At 50.6% G+C, this 20433-nt stretch overlaps 1 protein-coding gene across 2 annotated transcripts in view; it reads right to left on the reverse strand.

Annotated features, from left to right (window-relative positions):
• Positions 1-19756, reverse strand: part of GAD1 (glutamate decarboxylase 1) — a 54995-nt gene extending 35239 nt beyond the window's left edge. Inside the window, exons 1-5 of one of the 2 annotated variants that reach the window (XM_080668805.1) lie at positions 19439-19756; positions 17879-18022; positions 14617-14679; positions 9092-9250; positions 7678-7920 (exon numbers count right to left, since the gene is read on the reverse strand). In XM_080668805.1, the coding sequence (XP_080524931.1) occupies positions 7678-7920; positions 9092-9250; positions 14617-14679; positions 17879-17960 (547 nt within the window). In that variant the 5' untranslated portion in view covers positions 17961-18022; positions 19439-19756. Of the gene's footprint in view, positions 1-7677; positions 7921-9091; positions 9251-14616; positions 14680-17878; positions 18023-19061 lie in introns of both variants that reach the window. The other variant, XM_080668806.1, reaches the window with a different exon arrangement.
• Positions 19757-20433: the final 677 nt, after the last annotated feature.

The raw sequence follows: 20433 nt of genomic DNA on the forward strand, positions 1-20433 counted from the left end.
GAAGGAGGGAGGAAGAAAGGAAGGCAGAGAGAGAAAGAGAGAGAAAACATTGATGTAAGAGAGACCCATTGATTGGTGAACACACCCCGAACGGGCTGGGATGGAACCTGCAACCCAGGTATGTGCCCTTTACCAGGAATCAAACCCACGACCCTTTGGTGCACGGGCCAACACACTAACCACTGAACAACACTGGCCAGGGCTCAAACTTTAATTTAACATCTCAAGGATTTAATCCCCCAATCAAGGTTTACTAATGGAGGAGAGGCTGCAAGCCTCAGAGAGAGTTTGTGACTCTGTGGACCAAACCAAGTCCAGGCAGGTGCCAGCTATGATGCTGATGCCGAGGGCATGCCATCACTCTCTGGGTCTCTGTGTCAGTCAAATATGGCATCAAGCATTGGTATGTTTGCCTATATATAGTCACGTGAATGTTAAACTAAATTTACTGCTGAGATGACCTGGCATCTCCTATGTGAAACAGGGGTGGACACAGCCTCATTCACTCATTGAGTTGTTGGTAAAATAATTGTTATTATTATAAAACTTTAAAGTCCTTTGCAACCCAGAGTATGCTTTCACAGGCTTTGTTCTCAGCAATTTCAGGATTGCTGCCAAGTTTTGGGCAACTTGGCATTCACGCAAAAACTCAACCGCACATCAGCAGGCTAGGCTTGGCTGTCCCAAAGGAGTCAACGCGATAGATTATCTAGAGGTGCGTGACAGGGAACTGGTGCTAGAAAGATATGCTGACTGCTGTGTTTCCAGTGGAAATTGCTTTTGCCTCTGAAATAACTGTCAGAAAGCTAGAGCTTGGCGGTTCCTACTCTAAGGCCCCCTCTCTGAGAATGTCTGTTCTTTCTCACATGTGATGGGGACTCATTCAGAACATCTGGACTATTACTTCTTTTATTTAATATATATTTATTAAATTTATTGGCGTGACATTGGTTAACATGAACATTCAACTATTACTTCTTATCAGAATCGTCCAATCCCTGCATTTGAACAGTACTCAGAAAATAATACTGATCTTTAGAAAAAATAAAAGAAGCATAAACATTAAGCTTAGTGTAAGTATGGGGCCAGATTCTAGACATTAGTGTAGACTACCCTAAATAGTTTAAACTAGCCCATTTTACTCTGCTTTGCTCAGTATCAACAGAATCTACGAGATCTCCTGCAACATAGTTTTGATGAAATTCATTTAAAAATACATGTGATAGCCCTGGCCAGTGTGGTGCAGTTGGTTAGAGAGTCCTCCAGTGCACAGAAGAGTCTCGGGTTTGATTCCCAGTCAGGGCATATACCCAGTTGTGGGTTCCATCCCCAGTAAGGGCACATAGGGGGGTGGGAGCAACAGATTGATTACTCTCTCACATCAATGTTTCTCTCTGTCTCTCTCTCCCCCCCCTTCCCCTCCCCCCCCACCCCCCGCTCTCTCTCTCATAAATGAAAAACATATCCTTGGGTGAGGATTAAAAAAATAATAAATAAATAAATAAATACACATGCGATACCCATTTGAAAACTTTTAACAACAAACCTTTCATTTTAAATAGGACTGAATCATAAATAAATTCAATCACACTATTTGACAATGTCTCAAAACCTCATGGCCTGGCAGAGACAAAAGATGGTCAAAGATAAACAGACAGACTGACAGAAATGACCTCAAATAAAAGTGAAACAGTATCTCATTCTCCATTAAAATATAAAGGACACAAAAGTAAGTAAAACATTACTTTTCTCTTATGGCTACAGCCATATGCCCCCAAAATCTTATGAGAATTTAAATCAAGTAACAAAATGACCCAGTTTAAATTTCAATTTCAACTCTCTGTAGTCAAAGAAAATAACAGATGATAGGTAATGGTGATGAGCTACACACGGCCTGGAGTCAGAGAGTGGGAGAAAAAAGTAATTTCTTAAAGTTCAAGTTTTATTTTTGAACAAATAAACGTGAAGAAAGAAAAAGAGCTGGAAGGGAAAATGTACTTTGATTATGAGACATATCAAACAATTGCAATGTGAGACACTTATTTGGGTTCTGACTCAAATGAATGATAACAAAACATTTCTGACTTTCATGAGACACTAAAAATTTGAACACTGACTGAATATTTAATATTAAGGAACTATAAATTTTGTGGGGTTTTGGATATAATAATGATATGTGATTATTTTTGTTTAAAGAGCCCTTGATGGTGAAAAATATCTATACTAATAAAAGAGTAATATGCTAATTAGACTGGGAGACCTCCCAGACATCCTTCTGGACAAAGATGGGGGCTTGGCAGGCCTGCAAACCACCCCCAAATGGCCCTCAGCCCCTCACCCAGGCCGGCCATGCCTCCCAGCGGGGACCCTCACCCTGATGGGGGCATGGCCAGCCTGCAAACGGCCATCAGCCCCTAACCCAGGCCGGCCATGCTCCCCAGCAGGGACCCCCACCCTGATCCAGGACCCCCTTCAGGGCAGACCATCACCCCCCCCCTGTGCACCAGGCCTCTATTTATACTAATAAAAGGGTAAAATGTTAATTAGACCAGGAGACCTTCCGGATGTCCTTCCGGACAAATCCATGATGGCAAGGCTGAGGCAGAGGCGGTTAGGGGCAATCAGGCTGGCAGGGGAGGGCAGTTGGGGGTGATCAGGCCAACAGGGGAGGGCAGTTGGAGGTGATCAGGCCAGCAGGGGAGGGTAGTTGTGGGCAATCAGGCCGGCAGGCAGAGTGGTTAGGGGTGATCAGGCAGGCAGGCAGGTGAGCAGTTAGGAGCCAGCAGTCCTGGATTGCAAGAGGGATGTCGAACATCCCCTGAGGGGTCCCAGATTGGAGAGGCTGCAGGCTGGGCTGAGGGACACCCCCCTGCACGAATTTGTGCACTGGGCCCCTAGGTTATGGATAAAATAATAATATGTCAGGGATGTGCTTTCATATAATATAGAAGAGGTGACAATGGGCAGGGGGACAGATTAACAAAATTGGCAGGAGCTGATAATAGTTGAAGCTGGGTGTTGGGTATAAAGGGCTCATTATACTATTCTACTTTTGTATAAGTTTAAAATTTTCCATAATAAAACGTTAAAAAGAAAAATTAAGGAAGTCAACATATTTACTGTGACTGAGGGCTGGTTAGCATCTGTCTCAGTTCATGGACAATCTACATATACTGGTCCTCTTTTTCAGAAGTCTTTTGTTAATTTGTAGAGAAATCTCCAAATGCCACCATCACCCTTCACAGAGTGTACCAAGATCAGCATGTTTTCACTATTAAAACTGAATTCATACCCTGGCTGATGTGGGTCAGTGGGTTGAGCATTATCCCATGCCCTGAAGGGTTGCCAGTTCGATTCCTGGTGAGGGGCGTGCAGGAGGCAGCGATCCATGTTTTGCTCTCACATCAATGTTTCTCTCTCTCCCTTTCTCTCTCTCTAAAAATAAATTAAAAATTAAAAAAAAACCACCCAGAACCCCAATTCATTATTTTGGCTGAGCATTAATATCCTTTTTAAAAGAATAAAATATCTTCTACTGGGTGTAGCTACCTGTGGGGTTTGCTCTGTTGCTTTGATATCCACCTCTGTGTTAGAGACCAGCATCCAAAGCTGTTTTCACATGGCAGCCACAGTACACTTTGCCAGGGTCAATACCCTGAGATTCAGCAGAAGGCTTCACACTGCCTGGAAGATAGTAAACTCTATAGATGCAAATACCTATTTCCAGAAGCTGCTCTGAAGAACAGGGATGAATGGCTGCAGGGTGGATATCTAAGTGAATTCATACCCTGAACTAATAAGAGTCCATGCTTCAGAGCCCAGAAATAAACCCACATCTATACGGTCCAATAATATATGACAAAGGAGGCAAGAACATACAATGGGGTAAAGACAGCCTATTCAATATATGGTGTTGGGAAAACTGGGCAGATACATGCAAAATAATGAAACTAGGCCACCTTCTTATATCATATACAAGGATAAACTTCAAATGGATTAAAAACTTAAATATAAGACTCGAAACCATAAATCTTCTAGAAGAAAACATAGGCAGAAAAACCTCTGACATTTCTCTTAGCAGTATTTTTTCTGACATATCTCCTTGGGCAAGGGAAACAAAAGAAAAAGAAACAAATGGGACTACATCGAACTAAAAAGTTTTTGCACAGCAAAGGAAAACCATCAACAAAATGAAAAGACAACCTACAGAAGATACATTCAATAAGGGGTTAATATCCATAATTTATACAGAACTCATACAACTCAACACCAAAACACCCCAAACAATCCAATTAAACAGTGGGCAGAGGACCTGAATAGAGAAGTCTCCAAGAGGATATACAGATGGCCAACAGACATAGGAAAAGATGCTCAACATCACTAATCAGCAGAGAAATGCAAATTAAAACCACAATTAGGTATCATGTCACATCTGCTAGAATGGCTATCATCAATAAATCCACAAACAACAAGTGTTGGTGAGGATGTGAAGAAAAGGCAACCCTCATGCACTGCTGGTGGGAATGCAGACTGATGCAGCCATTGTGGAAAACAATATGGAGGGTCCTGAAAAAATTAAAAATGGAACTGCCCCATGATCTAGCGATTCCACTTCTGGGTATATATCCAAAGAAACTTAAAACACTAATTCTAAAAACTATATGCACCCCTATGTTCATTGCAGCATTATTTACAATAGCCAAGACATGGAAGCAACCCAAGTGCCCATCAATAGACAAGTGGATAAAGGAGTGTGGTACGTACAGATAATGGAATATTACTCGGCCATAAAAAAACAATGAAATCTTACCATTTGCTACAGCATGGATGGACCTAGAGCAGGGGTCCTCAAACTTTTTAAACAGGGGGCCAGTTCACTGTCCTTCAGACCATTGGAGGGCCGGACTATAGTTTAAAAAAAAAACTATGAACAAATTCCTATGCGCACTGCAGGCCCAGGACGAGTCGGCTGCTAAGCAGGACAGGCAATGGCACCCGGCGGGCCGGATAAATGTCCTTGGTGGGCCGCATGTGGCCCGCGGGCCGTAGTTTGAGGACGCCTGAGAGGATATTATGGTAAGTGAAATCTAAAGAACAAAGTAAATGAACAAACACAATAAAAACAGACTCATACATACAGAGAATGATTGCCAGAGGATAAGCCGGGAGGGCTGGGTGAAAAAGGTGGGGGAATTGAGAAGTACATATTGGTAATTACGGAATAGTCACGGGGATATAAAGTACAGCATAGGAATATAGTCAATAACATTGTAATAACTATGCACATTGCCAGGTGGGTACTGGAAAAATCAGGGGGACTATTGTGTAAAGCAAGCATGTCAAACTCGTGGCCTGAGGGCCACATGCCTCATTTATTTGGCCCATGTTAGCCTTTGAGTTTGACATGCTTGGTGCAAAATATATAATTGTCTGGCCATTTATGCTATACTTAAATTAATTCAAAATAATATTAAATAAAAACTATAATTGAAAAATAAAATTTTAAAAAGGAATCTATGATGCTTTAGTTTTATCATCAATAGGGGTTGCCATTATGACAAATCCATGTATTTTTCTTTAAGGGACAACACTAATTGAGCTTTACTGATAAAAGTATGTGGTCTCATCTCTGAGAAAGTGTATTTAGAATGAGCTGACAAAATAAAAAATGTTGGCTCAAAGCAAGTCAAGCTAAAATATACACGGAGAGAGAATTCTGACTCTTTTAATGCAGTCAAATAACACTACTTAATTTCCATCAGAAATGGGTTAGCCATTAGATACCAAGGTGAGATGTAACTAAATTGATGAGTGTGCTTTTCTTTAAAAATGAAACACAGACTTAGTAATATAATTCAGTCGTGTCCACCCTAGTTATTCAAGGAAGCTACACTTATTCCAGTGGTGTTGGCAGACCTCAAAAGCTGTTTGGGATTCTTTATTTAAAAATGCTTCTTTGGCCAGCCTCATTATTTCATTTTAACACTTTGTTTTTGACATCTAATAGCCTTACTCAGCTCTATCTCCACCAACCTTTCCAGTCATACTTTCACACGACTACGAAGAGTAAGAGGGATAATGAAAGAGAAGACGAGAAAAAGAAGAAAAAACAAGAGGCTACCAGTTGTGGTCTCAGGAGCTCCCCATATGTTGGCAACCATACCATGAATTGCCAATTCTTGTAGATCTATCTGCCCAAGACCTCAGGCTGCAGTGGGGAAAGATAGCAGAGAGAAGAAATCACTGCTTAACTCTCAGGCTTTGGCATAGACAGGCAGAAATCCAAAAAGTCCTTGAACTTGAGGCAACCAAAAAGTAACCACTTTGGCCAGGATTGAGGGCTCATGTAACATGAAAAGGAGGCAAGAGGGGATCCTCCAGGGCTTCCTATTGAGATGGAAGTTGGCGATTTAGGGTGTCTAAACTCCAGAGGTAGCCCTAGCCGATTTGGCTCAGCAGATAGAGCATTGGCCTGTGGATTGAAGGGTCCAGGTTCAATTCTGGTCAAGGGCATGGACCTTGGTTGCAGGCTCATGTGGGAGGCAACCAATTGATGTGTCTCTCTCATATTGATGTTTCTCTCTCTCTCTCTGTCTCTCCCCCTTGCTTACACTCTAAGAATCAATGAAAAAATATCCTCAGGTAAGGGTTAAATAATTAAATAAATAAATCTCTAGAAATTCTTTAAAAAAAATAGTTTTAAACTCCAGAGGTAGGAAGAGAATTTGAAGTGTGTGTGTGTGTGTGTGTGTGTGTGTGTGTGTGTGTGTGTGAGAGAGAGAGAGAGAGAGAGAGAGAGAGAGAGAGAGAGAGAGAGACTTTTTGGTCTAGCCAATAGAAGGGGTTGTGGGTTAAATTGTGTGCCTTAAAAAGATATGTTCAAGTGTTAACTCCTGGTGAGTGACTATTTGGAAATAGGTTATTTGCCAATGTAATCAAGTTAAGATGAGGTCATAATGGATTACGGTGGGCCCTAGACCAAAGATTGGTGTCCTTATAAGAAGAAATTTTGACACATACACAGGGAGAATGCCATGCGAAGGTAAAGCAAAGACTGGAGTGATGCATCTACATGCCAAGGAATACCCACAACCACCAGAAGTTGGAAGAGGCAAGGATGGATCCTTCTCAAGATGCTTCAGAGAGAGCATGGCCCTGCAGACACCTTGATTTCAAACTTCTAGCCTCCAGAACTGACAGAGAATAAGTTTCTGCTGTTTTATTCACCCAGTTTGAGGTAATTTGTTGTGGCAGCCTTAGGAAATTAATATAAAAAGGAAGAGAAATGGGCCCAATTCTCCCCAATATCAGGGACAGGCAAGAGCAGGATTTATCAGAATGAAATAGCCATGAAAATGGGTCCTTCTGCTCTCTTTAGGTTGTGAATAGCTTAAAACCAAGAATGTAAACTTTATATTGAAGTTGACAGAGTACCAGGTACTGTATATCTTTTAAGTCTACTTTTACAATAATAAATGATGATGGGCTTTTGCCAGGGTTGGGGCCTCCCATTAACTGTCACTGCCTAAGGTGGATGTGTGGTCACTGAGCACTTTGCTGCCTTCCCTCGCTAGGTTTGTGTTTCTCCTTCCACATGAGTTTGACATCCTCACAACTAGAGAGGGTGTGGTGTAGGGCAAGCTTGCTGCTGCATGTCCACCAGGCTCTCATCCTTACCTGTGCGGACCCCATACTTCAGGGTGTCTCTGCAGTCAACCAGAATCTGCTCCAGGGACTCAGGTTGGTCAGAGAGCTCCAAGTTGAAGCCCTCCATGCCTTCCAGTAGCTGGTGTGGGTGATGGAAGTCCAGCACCTTGGTGGAGCGATCAAATGTCTTACGGACATAGTTGAGGAGTATGTCCACCACCTCCAGTAGGAACTGCACAGTTTGCTCCTCTCCGTTCTTAGCTGGAAGCAGATCTGGGGAGGGGAGGGGAAAGCCAACGAGTGGTTATCACTTGACTCATATCTGCCTTTCCTAGGCCCAGAAATTGCTAACATCAGCCATGATAGCTCTTATTGGCCCAATTTCACTCCAGGATATGTATACACGTTGAGAATCTGATGTACCATCTTCCCAGAAAATCGCACATAAGCATATACTCAGAAGTTCTGCACACACTTTCTGGGGGTCCACAGATTTTCTGATAGGCTGCTCATAAGTGAAATGGAGAGCTTTGAGCAGCATGCCACTGCAGTTTGAGAAGCTGTGAGTAGCCTGCCATTTGCAGGCTGAACAGACATCTGTCAGGTTTGTGATGGAGGGGGCTTCTGTCTTGCCCCCCTGGTAACAGGCGTGTCCCTATACATCTGATTCAGACATTGGGCTTTTGATTTAGTGTCATGATGTGCTTGATCTGTTGATGGCGGAGGGTCAGGCCTCTGTGGGTAAAGGCTAAGGTCTCCCCTGAAGAGTGTGGTCCTTTGTGATGTCCTTAGACAGAAAACTAGAACTAGAAGATAGAACTCAGAAAGGTGAGGGGTATGATGCTCTGTGTCTACTCCCTGGATTATCCCTGAAGTTTAATCAAGTCTCGTTTCTGTTCTGGTCTGGCCTCTCCTGCTTGTGGGGAGTTAATGGATGGGGCGGTGGTGGGTTTACCTTGGAGTTGTTTGGGAGAGAGAGACTGGGAAAGCACCTCCTGAGACCAGTGATGTGGGTGCAACAGTAAATAATGAAAGGTCTCCAAAGGAAAATGAGTTTTGGGACAGCACTTTGGCATGAGGTCCAGACACACAGCTTCCCACAGGGTGATTTGGTTCTTACTGTTGTTGCCAACCTTGGAGGATAAATGCTATTAAGGGAATTATCAGATTTCCTTATATGCGACAGTTCTTTGGATTCTATATTCTAGGAATCCATATTAATCCTTGGAAGTGTTAGAGTGGACTGTTTTATTGACTATCCTCATCCAGCTCCCAAAGCAATAAAGACTGGGCTCTAAGGAAAGGGATTCAAATGTTGAAAAAGTAATGACATTTTTGGTAAAAGAAGTAAAAGTTTAGGAAAAAGTTAAGAAATGCAATAGAACCTACTGGATAGCTCCAGGGCTGGGGAAATGGGGATAAGGGAGGGGTGGGGAGGGCCTACCTCGAGCAAACAGGTTGGAGAAATCCGTCTCCGTGCGCCTGAAGTGGCCATCCCTGTCGCTGTTCTCGCAGGAAATCAGGTTCTTGGAGGCCTGCCTGTCCTTGAAGGCGCTCACAAGCCGGCTCTTCTCTTCCAGGCTGTTGGTCCTTTGCAAGAAGCCTGTAGCGCAAGAAGCTGGGTCAGAGATGGTGCACTGAGCTGCAGCCTCAGAGGGTCAGCTGCTGAACCGGGCTGACTGTGCAAGCAGGGTTCTCACTGCTCCAGAGAAGCTGTCTGCATTTTCTATAGAAGGGCTCTGGCACTGCTTGCCTTCAGGCGGGGAAGGGGCAGTGCCAAGTGTCATCAGTGGCACAGACCCAGTCATGCAAGAGAGAAAAACAGTGAGCAAAGCCCATTCTCATCTCCGAATGAGACAGTGAACTCAGAATTAAGTCAATTGGACAGCTTCCACTCCAGTAACCAGCCCCAGGATGGGGTTTTAAGGGAAGGACGCAATCCTAGAGGATACTGCCAACCCAGGGTCTATGGGCTGTGCAGCCGAGGGAGGGGGTAAGGACCAGCAGTGGGGATTAGGGAAGATGCTTTCCTCAGCCACCAAGTACAGCTCACAGGTTGAATGTAAGTGTAATTGTTCTGAAGATAAATGAGACAGACCCCCCTACCCTCCAGGAGCTTACCGTTTGGCAGATGGTAGCCAATGTTGTAATAAAGCTAGAAAGGCATCCAAGAACTCCACGGAGATAGACTCTGAGCCCAGGGTGGGATTCAAAGCGCCTCACCTCTGCCCCTCAGCAGGAATGGATCTCCCCAGAGAAGCAAGCTGAGCCAAAAGGGCTGGAGACTCTCCACACATCCCCGCTGGGCTCAGGCCTGCAAGCCCCCTCCTCCCCTCAGCATCTCCTCCAATTTAGCCTCAGGCTTAGTCCTTGGCCTGAAATGCACCATACTGAAAAGAGGAAGAGAGTTCTAAGCTTCTTGGTGACCCCAAAGCTGTCTTTGTAGATACCAGGATCCTTGAGGAGTCGCTTACATCACAAGGGAGGCTTGGAGCAAAGTCCCAGGAGGTTCACGAAGAGGCAAGTTAATCTGAGGAATTCCACTTTACTTCCCCAGGATTGCAATTCAGTGGTGTTGGGTGGAGGAAGGAGGGATGCAGGGGGAAGGCTGGCTGATTAGAGTCCTCCCACACACAGGAGTAGGGCCTATTTTTGGAGGGAAGAACAGGAAGGCAGAGGCACCAGGCCCTTCATTGTTCCTAGCATCTTGTAAACTTACCGAGAAAGCCCGAGAGGACACCAGAAGAGGAGAAACACACCACTGCAGTGACTTTCAACTGGTGTGCCACAGGATCTTTAAAACATGCCATACCCGGTGATTTAGTCAGGGGCATTGACCTATTTATCCTTAGATTGTCAAATTAAAAAATGACAACAGCCAACACAGTAATAGCCGCCCAGTGTGAATGAATCAAAATTATACCTTTTTTTTTTTTTTTTTTTTTTGCAGATTAGCAAAAAATATATTTTCTGGTGTGCCACAGAATTTTAGTAATTAGGTTGAAAATCACTGTACTCTATAACAGAGCTCTATACTTGGATATAAAGGTGGGGGTCTTATCCTTTCCCTCACCTCTTCTCCTACATTCTGAATTCCTCCTCCAAATCCCCAAAGTTCAAAACCAGGAGCCAGCACTCATTTGCCAGAGAGATGCAGGGTCGCCTGAATTCAGCGACTGCTGCCCTGCTCCCAGAACAGGGAGCTGTGGAATTTGCCAGGCTGAAAAGACCAAATCCCTGGGGCAGAATGGAGGTGAGGCCCTGCCTGCTGAAATCCTACTCTTTGGTCCTTAACCTTTGGTTGGCTCTGACCCACTCCTGGAAAAAGCCTTCAGTCTCTGTACCTGAAACTCTTAGAAACCCCTTTTCTCTTCTCTGGGCAGCTGCAGGACCGAAGACCTCCACTTGGGCTTTGAATATTATCTCTAAATCTCAAAGGTGTCCTGACAGGGTTGAGAGGTGACAACTGTGACACAACTTCAAACCTGCATCCCATTCCTGGACCACACTCCCTGGAGTGCCCTGGGACTCTGTATTTTCTATAAGTCCTGTAAGTGGTCTTCTGACTAGCACACTTACACTGCATTATAACTTGTGGCAAAAACCATTAATCTGATAATATAAACATTTAATGTATATTGTTATTAGAATAACAATTTCTTGGAAGGCATTTGTTTTTCTAAAATACTGGGAGCCTTGCTGGGCTCTGAGAGGCTCTGGAAGGAGCTGTGAGCTTCTGCAAGGATGACCAGGTGGTGGGTCACATTGAGGTCAGTGTGTTGACAACTTCCCTGCCTAGCAAGGAGTCCCGGAGACGGATGCAGACTGTATTCGATGCAGACTGTATTCCCTCTTGCTCTATACCCGGCTGTGAGGACTTAGTGTAAAGTAACCCAGCTCAACATGAAGAGGCAAAGTGGCAAAACAGAGTGAAAGACAAAGCTGTAGGTGGCTTTGGACAGGTTGCAGCACCCTGGCTAGCTTCAAGCTGAGGATGCGAGGTGAGCCCCGTCACGACTCCGCCTTTGGGCTCTGGGGAGATCCTGCTGCTGGTTCCACATGCTGACACCAAACTCAAGGGTCTAGGTGGCCCAGTGAGTGGGGGAAGTGTGGGAACTAGGGGGTACTGGACACGAGCCAGTTGTTTCCAAGTGGGGCTGCGAGTACACAGGGCATAAAAGCACAGGGCCACGCTGGCCACTGGGGCCTGAAGCCCAGCAGCTCTGTTCGCCTCCCCAGCTGTAGCATGAAACTGCATTTAACTAGAGGTAGGGCCTCTTGTTCTGATTTCTATGGGCTAAAAGTACCCTGCCAGATCTCCCCCCCACTCACACCTTTCATTTCATTTCAAGAGAAGCCAAAAAAATACAGAATATTTGAAGTCTCTGTATGTTTAAAAGTTGGCAACTTACACAAAATTAAACATACACACACAGAGACACACACTGCATAGGCTAAATAAGAGCACAGAGGCTGTAACTGCAGGCAACCCGGCCGGGGTCTCTGCAAAGATAAGCGATGGAGGCACAAAGATACTGGCTCAGCAGAGCCCAGAGTCAGAACTTCGGCTCGCTGCATCTCCTCTTTCCCTCACGTCACCATGCCTGTAGCCACCCCGATCTCTACCTCTTGACAAGACCTGGATTTCTTCTGATTACTCCCCCAGGGGATTCTGCCTCCAGCGCTAAGGGTACCTCTGGTGAGACCCAGGTCTTCTTTGCAGCCTCATTCCTGGGGGTTCCAAGGAAGGGGGGTAGGAGAGTGGGTGGGGGTGGAAACTTGGCAAGGCACTGAAGAAGTTGGGGGGGGGGAGGAAGGGCAATGAATTAGGAGGTGAGAAGGGGACCATTAGTCCCTCTGCTATTTTAAGGTGAAAGATCAAACCAACCCCAAATGATGACAGGTTAAGATGGCAACCTTCAGGCCAAGAAAATCTGGAATGAAGGGAGTGGAGGTGTCTATGTGGGGGGAGGGGAAGGGGCTGTGGATTCAGGTCAAAACTAAAGACTGCACTATGCCTCCACTAGATGAAAATGGAAAGCCCGAGTTGGCCTAAAGTATGGAAAAGAAATCCTCCTGGTGTTTTCTTTCCTTTCAGAATCAAACCTCATGTGAAGCCTCCTAACCGGTGGCCCCAAAAGCATGCATTTTAGCAGAAGGCAATTTTCCCTTAACGACCACCAGCCCTGTCCGCCTCAGGTGGGTTTCAACTTTCCTGAAATTACTGTTGGAGGTGGGGGTAGAAACAGAGAGGAGCTCTTTAAGGATGGTGGCCCCCCAAATGCCCAAGAGCTCTCCCTCAGGGGAAGTTGATGCAAACTCAGGGGCCCCTATTCCTGAACCCAGAGAAGCTCCTTTCCCCAAAGGGCCGTTTAGACCTTTTCCTGCAGACTCCAAGGGCCGGCAGACCGGGGCCGAGGCCAGGAGGCGGGGACTGGGGTGGATAAGGCTGCCCACCAGGCCGGCCCGGACCGCGGGGAAAGCGGCCTTTCCCCAAGCCTCTCCCACGCTGCCCTCAGTTCTGCTTGCTCGACCGCTGACAATGACGGCGGCTGGAGCCCAGCGCCTCGCCGAGGGGACACGGCGCGGAACGGGCCATTAAGCCGGGAATGGCGGCGGGGGGAGGGGAGGGCTATTTATAGAACAAAGCTCGCTGCCGCCAGCTGCCCGCCGGGGACCTGCCCCCCGCCTCGCCCCACCGCCTAGCGTGCCGGGGAGAGGGCCAAACCCTGGGGCTGGGCTTCCCCTGGAAAACGGCTAGGTCTGGGCTTGAGCAACCCTTCCTCACCGTTGTGCTGCTCTCGGGGTCCAGAGGGCAGAGCCCCGGAAACGCAGGGAGGGCGCCGCGGGGAAGGGAGGGTGGTTCGGAGACGCTGTTATAAATAACCCGCAGTCGCCGCCCGGGGCCTGGGGCTCAGCGAAGCTCGGGAGACCCGGCCCAGCAGCAGCCGCTCGCCCACCGGCGGGCGTGCCCGGCGAGGCCCGCCGCTATCTCCCGCGAGCAGCAGCTGATGGATGGTTCTTTAATAAGCCCCTCGTTAATCTTCCCCGCCTCTCCGCCCCCTGCCCGGGGAAGTCCGTATTTTCTGGCCCGATAAGGCTAACGATTTTAGACGGTGAGTTGTCGCAAGGAAAGCAAAGCCTCATTGTTCAGCCGGAGCCACTCGGCTGTGTCCCTTCGAACAATCCCTTTAAAAAAAATTACATCCCTTGGGCGTTTTCATTTCAGACCTTCACGTCTCCAGAGAGCTGTTCTTTCTCCTCTCCAGTTCCCAGTCTATTTTCCTTTCTCTCTGGCAAACTGCGCCCGACTCCCCCTTCCCCTCTCGAGGCCCCCCGCCCTCGCCTGCTCCTTTCCCTTCCCTCCTCCACTTCAAGGGCAAACCCTCAGGTCTGCGCCGCCCGCACCCCCTCCTTCCCCAGGCAGGGCCCCGGGGGCTGCAGGCAATCCTTTCTCCTGCCCTCCGAGGCCCCAAAGAACGAAATCTAGATGTTATGGCATCTCGGGGCAAAAATCTCTAGCCGGAGAGGCCACTTTCCATGCATGATGGAAAGAGGGGAAGGGGAAGTGTCTGCCGCCGCCTTAGGCAGATGCCGCGCCACAGGCCTGCTCCCGGGTGAAGCCCGCACAGTTCACCTTTCTGCACGACCTTCTCGACGCGCGGGCGGAGCGCTAGGGCCGGAAAGGCCTGGGCGCCGGGCTGCCGCGCGGGGGCGCTGTGCTCACGCGCTCGCACCTAGACACGCGGAGGGTAGCCCGCGGTCACAGGCGTCCGGAAAGGTCCCTCCAGGCCAGGTCAGGGGAAGGCAGAGGAGAGTTAAGGCCTGTGGAGGCGCGTCCCCGCGGCCTCAGGGCTGTAAGTACCAGACCCAACAGCCAGGAGCCCCTTCCAGGCGCACCCCCCTCATAAACCCGCGAAGCCGCTCGCAGCGCCGCCTTGCCCGGCCCCAGCGGGCCTCTCCACTTACCGCAAATCTTGAGCCCCAGTTTTTTGGTGCATCCATGGGCCACGCCACACCAGGTGTCATACGCTAGAAAGCAAGAGAGGGGCGATCAGTGAGGCTTGGACACGGGAGACCGGGTCGAGAGCAAAGGTTTTTCTGGGGAAGGTGGGGCAGGGCTTTGCCAGCGCTCCTCATTCAAAGCTCGTTCCTGAAAGGACCAAGGAGCCGGATGTGGGCGGACGGGCACAGCTGTGTCCTGCTCCCACTTTCAGGTACAGAGCTGTGTCTCTGAGAGGCCGTGCACCAGCGCCCCGCCTGGCCTCCAAGCGACCCTCGCGGGGAGCCGCGGAGGTGGGTGGGAGCGGGGCAGGCTGATCCCAAGAGCAAAGGGCCAGCCCTGCAGCTGGAATTGCCCAACGCCCACCCGCCTGGCCCCGGCTCTTGGTCTCCGCCCCAAAGACGCGAAAGGCGACCACAGCAGCCCGGAAAGGGAACACAGAGCATCTGGGACCAACACATCTCATAATTTCTTGGCGGGTCTCCAGCCGAGTGGCAGCTTAAAATAAACTGGCATGAAATGGGGTCGCGAAAGAGTTCAGGAATTAATTGGGTGAAAAATAGTATTTGACTAGATGATCGGACTCGCTTGACTGCTCTTCTGTGTGACCGGGGAGTCGGGGAGACAATAGTGTGCATCCGGTCCTCATCCCCGGCCCGTTCTTCCCAACCTGCCCCTCATTAACCCTTCCCTCGACAGCTGGGGTCTGGAGATAGCGAAGGGAACTGGCACCTGTCCTCCGGTCACATCGGCGGACGCACGAGGCGCCGTATTATCAGGCTCCTCAGGGCCTCTCCTGCTCTCGGGTTTCAGCTTCCAGCCCGCAGCACCGGGGTGCCTACGAAGCCCCCGCGAATTCCCTTCGGATCCTTCAAAGCAAGACTCCTCCAACCACTCCCACCGCGCCCCGCCCTGGCCCGTGCCTGCAGCCCCGCGCGAGTGTAGACCGCGATCAGGACAGTGACACCCATTAAACCGAGGCACAGCGGAGCCCCAGCGAGGGGAAGAAACAGCCCCACGTCCGTGAGACAGCCTGTCACAGACGGAGTTCCTGCAACAGACATGAACTCGGTGCCAAAGTCAAAGCCTAATAACACCTGGCAGGTAAAAAGCCGGCAAAGTGCTTTCACTTTAAACACCGCCGCGCTGATTTTCATAGCAACCCTATGAGACATGGGGAGTGTTCATCTAAGCCCCATTTTACCAGTAAAAGCACTGAGGCTCAAGAGAGGCTAAGCGTTTACCAAGGTCAGGCAGCTGGGGCATTGGAGTTCAGACCTATTATTCTGTCTTTCGGAATTGGGAATAACAGTAAGAGAAAGGGAAAGATAGAGGAAATGAGAGAGCCTCTTTGATGCAGCAAGTGGCTGGAGCGAGAGGCGAGTACTGGGGTGCAGATTCAGCAAGCTCCTCTCAGGAGCTCTTGCAGGGGCTGAGCAGCGAGCCAGCTGGGCGGGCGAGGACGTGTCTGCAAGGAGGTTGAGAGTGTGTAGAGAGCCCGGCGTGCAGTCTGGGATGCCCACGCCACAGTTGGATTGTTGGGGGCCCTCTACGGTGTTCTCCCGACAGGTGCATGCGCTTCCCTGGCGGAATCTTCTATTTTCCCTCTACCTCGGCGGATTTCAGTCGCGCCAGAGCTTCTACTGGGGTTCGGACCCAGGGCTGGGCACAGGCAACTCAACTGCTGGCTACAGCCGGGAAGGGAAGTAGGAGCTCATCATCGGAGGTGGGGGTGCAGGACTCAAGGGTGGAAGAACACAAGGGCCCCCCAGCAGAAAAGGGGCGGGAGCAGGAAATGTGGAGAGGACTGGAAAAGAAAGCCATCAAGGCCAGAGCAGCAGACAAAGGCGCATGGCCTCGCTTTCCTCGCGGCCAGTGCCAGACTCACGTGCCACCAGGGCTGGCGGCCCTCCCGAGGCCCTCTTTGTTGTGTGGGTGATGGTAGCTCGCCTAGGGGGTGGGGAGAGGAGCTGCAAAGGGAACCAGAACGCAGCCTAAAAGACAAGGCCTCCAGCCCTGGAGCCAGTGGCAACACTAAGGGGATGGAGAGGGGGCTTTACCCCACAACATCCCCCATCTTCATTGGTGGAAACCATCAACGTTTCCTTAAGCTTACAGAAAGTGTCATAAAAGCGCAGCAATAAGCCCTCTTAAGGACCCTGCCATCCCTAAGGCTCTCTTTTATAGAAATGTTGGGGCTGTTACTATCTGGAGCTGATGGATTTGGGGATGACACATTTCAATCCAAATTGGAAAAAGAAAAACAGTTCTCTCATCCCCGTGCCTCTACAGAAAACTGGGGTATCAATCTGAATTAAAGGCATTCTGGAATGGGTTGAAGAACTGAACTAGGAGTGGGGAAGCATAAATTACCGCCACCGCCACCACCACCACCCCTCCCCCCTGCCCCCCCTCCCCCGCCTGCGCCTCTGCCCTTGAACTGGTTCCCCCTTTCTTCCTCTCTCTTCAGGACAGCCAATTGCTAAGAAAAGAGAGCGGTGCTCTCTCCTCCCGCCCTGGCAAACCTTCTGGCCTTCTGGTTCGACAGCTCTCAGGATGCTGCCCAATCCTTCCCCGCCCCCCCCCAACCCCCGAGATGTAATTAATTGTCTAAAATGTTCAGGCTCAACCTCAAACCATTTTATGCACCTTTCTTGCCTTTGACTTCTCCCTCACTTGTCAATAGCTAGAGGCAAATTTGGAGCAATTAGGGATCCCGAGTTTTCTAAAAGCTGCAATTAACGTCGACGTTTCCGCTGATTGTAGACTTTGAGCACAGCGCACGGGGAAGGGAGGAGGGGTCAGATCTTGGCTTAACGAAAACTGGAGACAGAAATCTCTATTCCAGCCGAGACTCTCGACTCCTCACACCGCCCCCTACACTGACCCCCGACGTCCCACCAAGCAAAGAAACCACACACAACACAACACAACACAACACAACACAACAAAAACAACACTCTCGCGGCCCATCCCTCTCTCGCAGCGAAGCCCTCAACAATCGCTGCCACTCGGACACTGCGTGGTCCCCCTTCTCCAGCGCCTCCAAATCGCCTAGCAGCCCAGTCCGTTGGTGACCTCTGGCCGGCCAGGACCGGATCAGGGCCCCATTTCTTTCCAGCCTCCTTCATCGCTCTCCCCCTTCCTTTCAGCCAGCATAGCCTCCTCACGTCCCAGCACCTCATCTTCCCTGCACTGATTTGATAGGAACCTGGGGGCAGGACCTACTTGTGGGACGCAGGTTGGTAGTATTGGGGTCCGCTCCAGCGTTGGAGGAGGTAGCCGATGAAGAAGGGGTCGAAGACGCCATCGCCTCGGTCGTCCCGGGGCCTCTGCTGCCCGGGTCCTCGGCCCGTCAGGCGCAGGAATAGGCTGTAAAGAGAAGCGATAGCTGTGCGGGGAGGGCTTGCGGGGTCCGGCGCGTAGGAGGCGGCTGAGCGACGGGGGGCGCGGACTTCAGTCCCCGCTGAGGGGAGAGAAGCGGGGGGAAGGGCTGCTAGTCAGCTGGGTACGGGTGTGTAGGGGGTGAAGGGGAACAGGCGCGGGAACTCCGACTCCGGGGCCGGCAACGTCGCTCCGGGCGGCTCTCCAGTCTGGAAAAGCAGCGGGGCGCCCTGGAGCGCAGTGCTGAGACCAGAGGAGCCCAAGGCCAGGGCAGGACGCAGGGTGCGGGGACTGGGCTAGAGGGCAAGGCTGGCTCGGGGAGCGATTTCCCAGCCTAGCCGCGACAAGCCCCATTGGGTTCTCATCTGCCGGAGGGCGGGAGGGCGGGAGTGGGGGTGGGAGGGAGCGGCGCACGGGGCGGGCACGTCTGGTTCAATGTCTGATTCCCGTTGTTGTGTCTGGCTAATTCCCTGGAAAGAAGGAGGCGAACTGCTCTGGGAAACCGATGACTTTGGTGAGACACGGTGAGGAAAACAGGGTCCGGACCTTTAGGTTCTTCCTCGGACGTGGCCGGGGAAGCACTACAGTCACCCTGTACTCCAAACAGCCAGAGAGCGGCGGGTCGCAACCTCGCTGGTCTCCCTCTGGTCCCACCCCGCTCTGAGCCATCTCGAAGCCTAGGACGAGGCTTGGTCCAGGATTCTATGTTTCCCCTCTACCCAACCCTCTGAGGTCCCCGGATTCCTTGCCGCACAGAAAGGGTGAGGGAGGCAAGAAAGGGGAACGTCACTCGGAAAACGAATTTGCGCCCAGCGCGCGGGAGGCGGCAGACAGGGATTGATACGCGGCACCCTTGCTCCGCGCCCCGCGCTGGCGCGATGGCGTCCGAAGACTCGGGGACAGAGAGAGTGAATCTGGGTAGGTCTCAGAGCCCGCAGAGTAAAGCCCACCGGCCACTACCTTCTCACCCTTCCTAGGACCTCCTACCGAACTCCGCGCTCGCACTCGCACGAAAACGCGGGCATACCGGCAGACCGCGGCTCCTGGAGAAGTAACAGGTTATCGCTTCGAGTCGCGCCTTCGGCTGCTGCTGCCCCAAGCCCTCAGGTGAGACGGGCACTCGCAGCCGGGACGCGCAGCGGGAAGTCACTCGCCATCCACTTCTGCGCGAGCCTCAGCCTCTGTGCATCCGCGGGGCGTGAATCTCGCTGGTGGGGATAGGCTGAGTGCGAGGGCGGGGGTCTCTGCGACGCACCAGCGGAGAGCCAGGACTGGGCGGGGGGCACGCGCTCGGCTGCTGAGGGTAGATGGCGGGCGCCCCGTATTGACCGAGAAACCGCGGGTGAACGCAGGTGAAGAGCCTAGGCTGGGCACTGGAAGTCCGGCGGCCGCGCGCTTACCCACCTTGGCTCGGCGACAGCAAGCCGAGCGCTTCCGCTGCTCCTCCGCGCGGCGCCCAGCGATCCGCTCGGCTCGGCTGGCTCTGCCACAGGCTTAATCGGCCCGGCGTCACCTCCAGCTGCCGCCTCGCTCCCGCTAGCACCGTCCCGCACACTAGCGCCCGGAGGAGAAGAGAGCGATGGGGAGAGGTGGCAGCAAAGCTTGGGGGAGGCGGGGGCGGAGTAGGGAGGCGGGACCCGCGAGGCGGGGGAATCACGCGGCCGCTGCTCGCGGGGGCAGCTCGTCGGCAGAGCGGCGGGGCTCCTCTGCAGGTGCGTGACTGCCTCTGGAGCTTTACACGGCGATTATAAACCCAGATCACGGTTTTGCGCCCGGAAAAAAAAATGACCCTATGAGTAATCCAGTATGTACTCAACACGCTATTTTTTAAAATAGTGTCGGGTGAGACGAGGGAAAAGATAATTCCTGTGAAGAATTCTGCTTGGCTGGGCACTTCTTCCTCCCCCACCCCCATATGTTCGAGAAGACAAGAGCAGCGGCTTTGCCTCAGTTTCTTTTCCAGCAGTCCCCAGACCTACCAGTGTCCTCGCCGGCCCTCCACTCAGCCAGCATCGTTGTAAAAGCAAAGGAGACAGAGATGGGGGAAACACTCAGACGCTTGAAGGAATCTACATCTCCCTTTCGTTTGTTTTCTTATCCAGCTCAAGGTCTCCCCAAAGTATCTCACTCGAGCACAGCTACCCAGTGCCACGGCAGAGAAAGGGTCCCGTTTCCCACCCGCTTGGGGCTCCCACCTAATGTAAAGGAATCAGAGGCTTTGGCTAGAAATAAGTGATAAAGATTGGTTCAAGGGTCTTAGTGTGTGCAAACCAGAAACACAAGTAGGCAATACCCAGAGTGTTCCCAAGAAGAAAGGTAGGCTGAGGGCTCATAGAGTAAAAGTCCTTAAGAAAATTCAGTCCTACATTCTTACTCTTTGGATTGGTTCGAGATGGTAA

This window comes from Plecotus auritus (assembly GCF_963455305.1).
Source record: "Plecotus auritus genome assembly, chromosome: 5".
NCBI lineage: Eukaryota > Metazoa > Chordata > Mammalia > Chiroptera > Vespertilionidae > Plecotus > Plecotus auritus.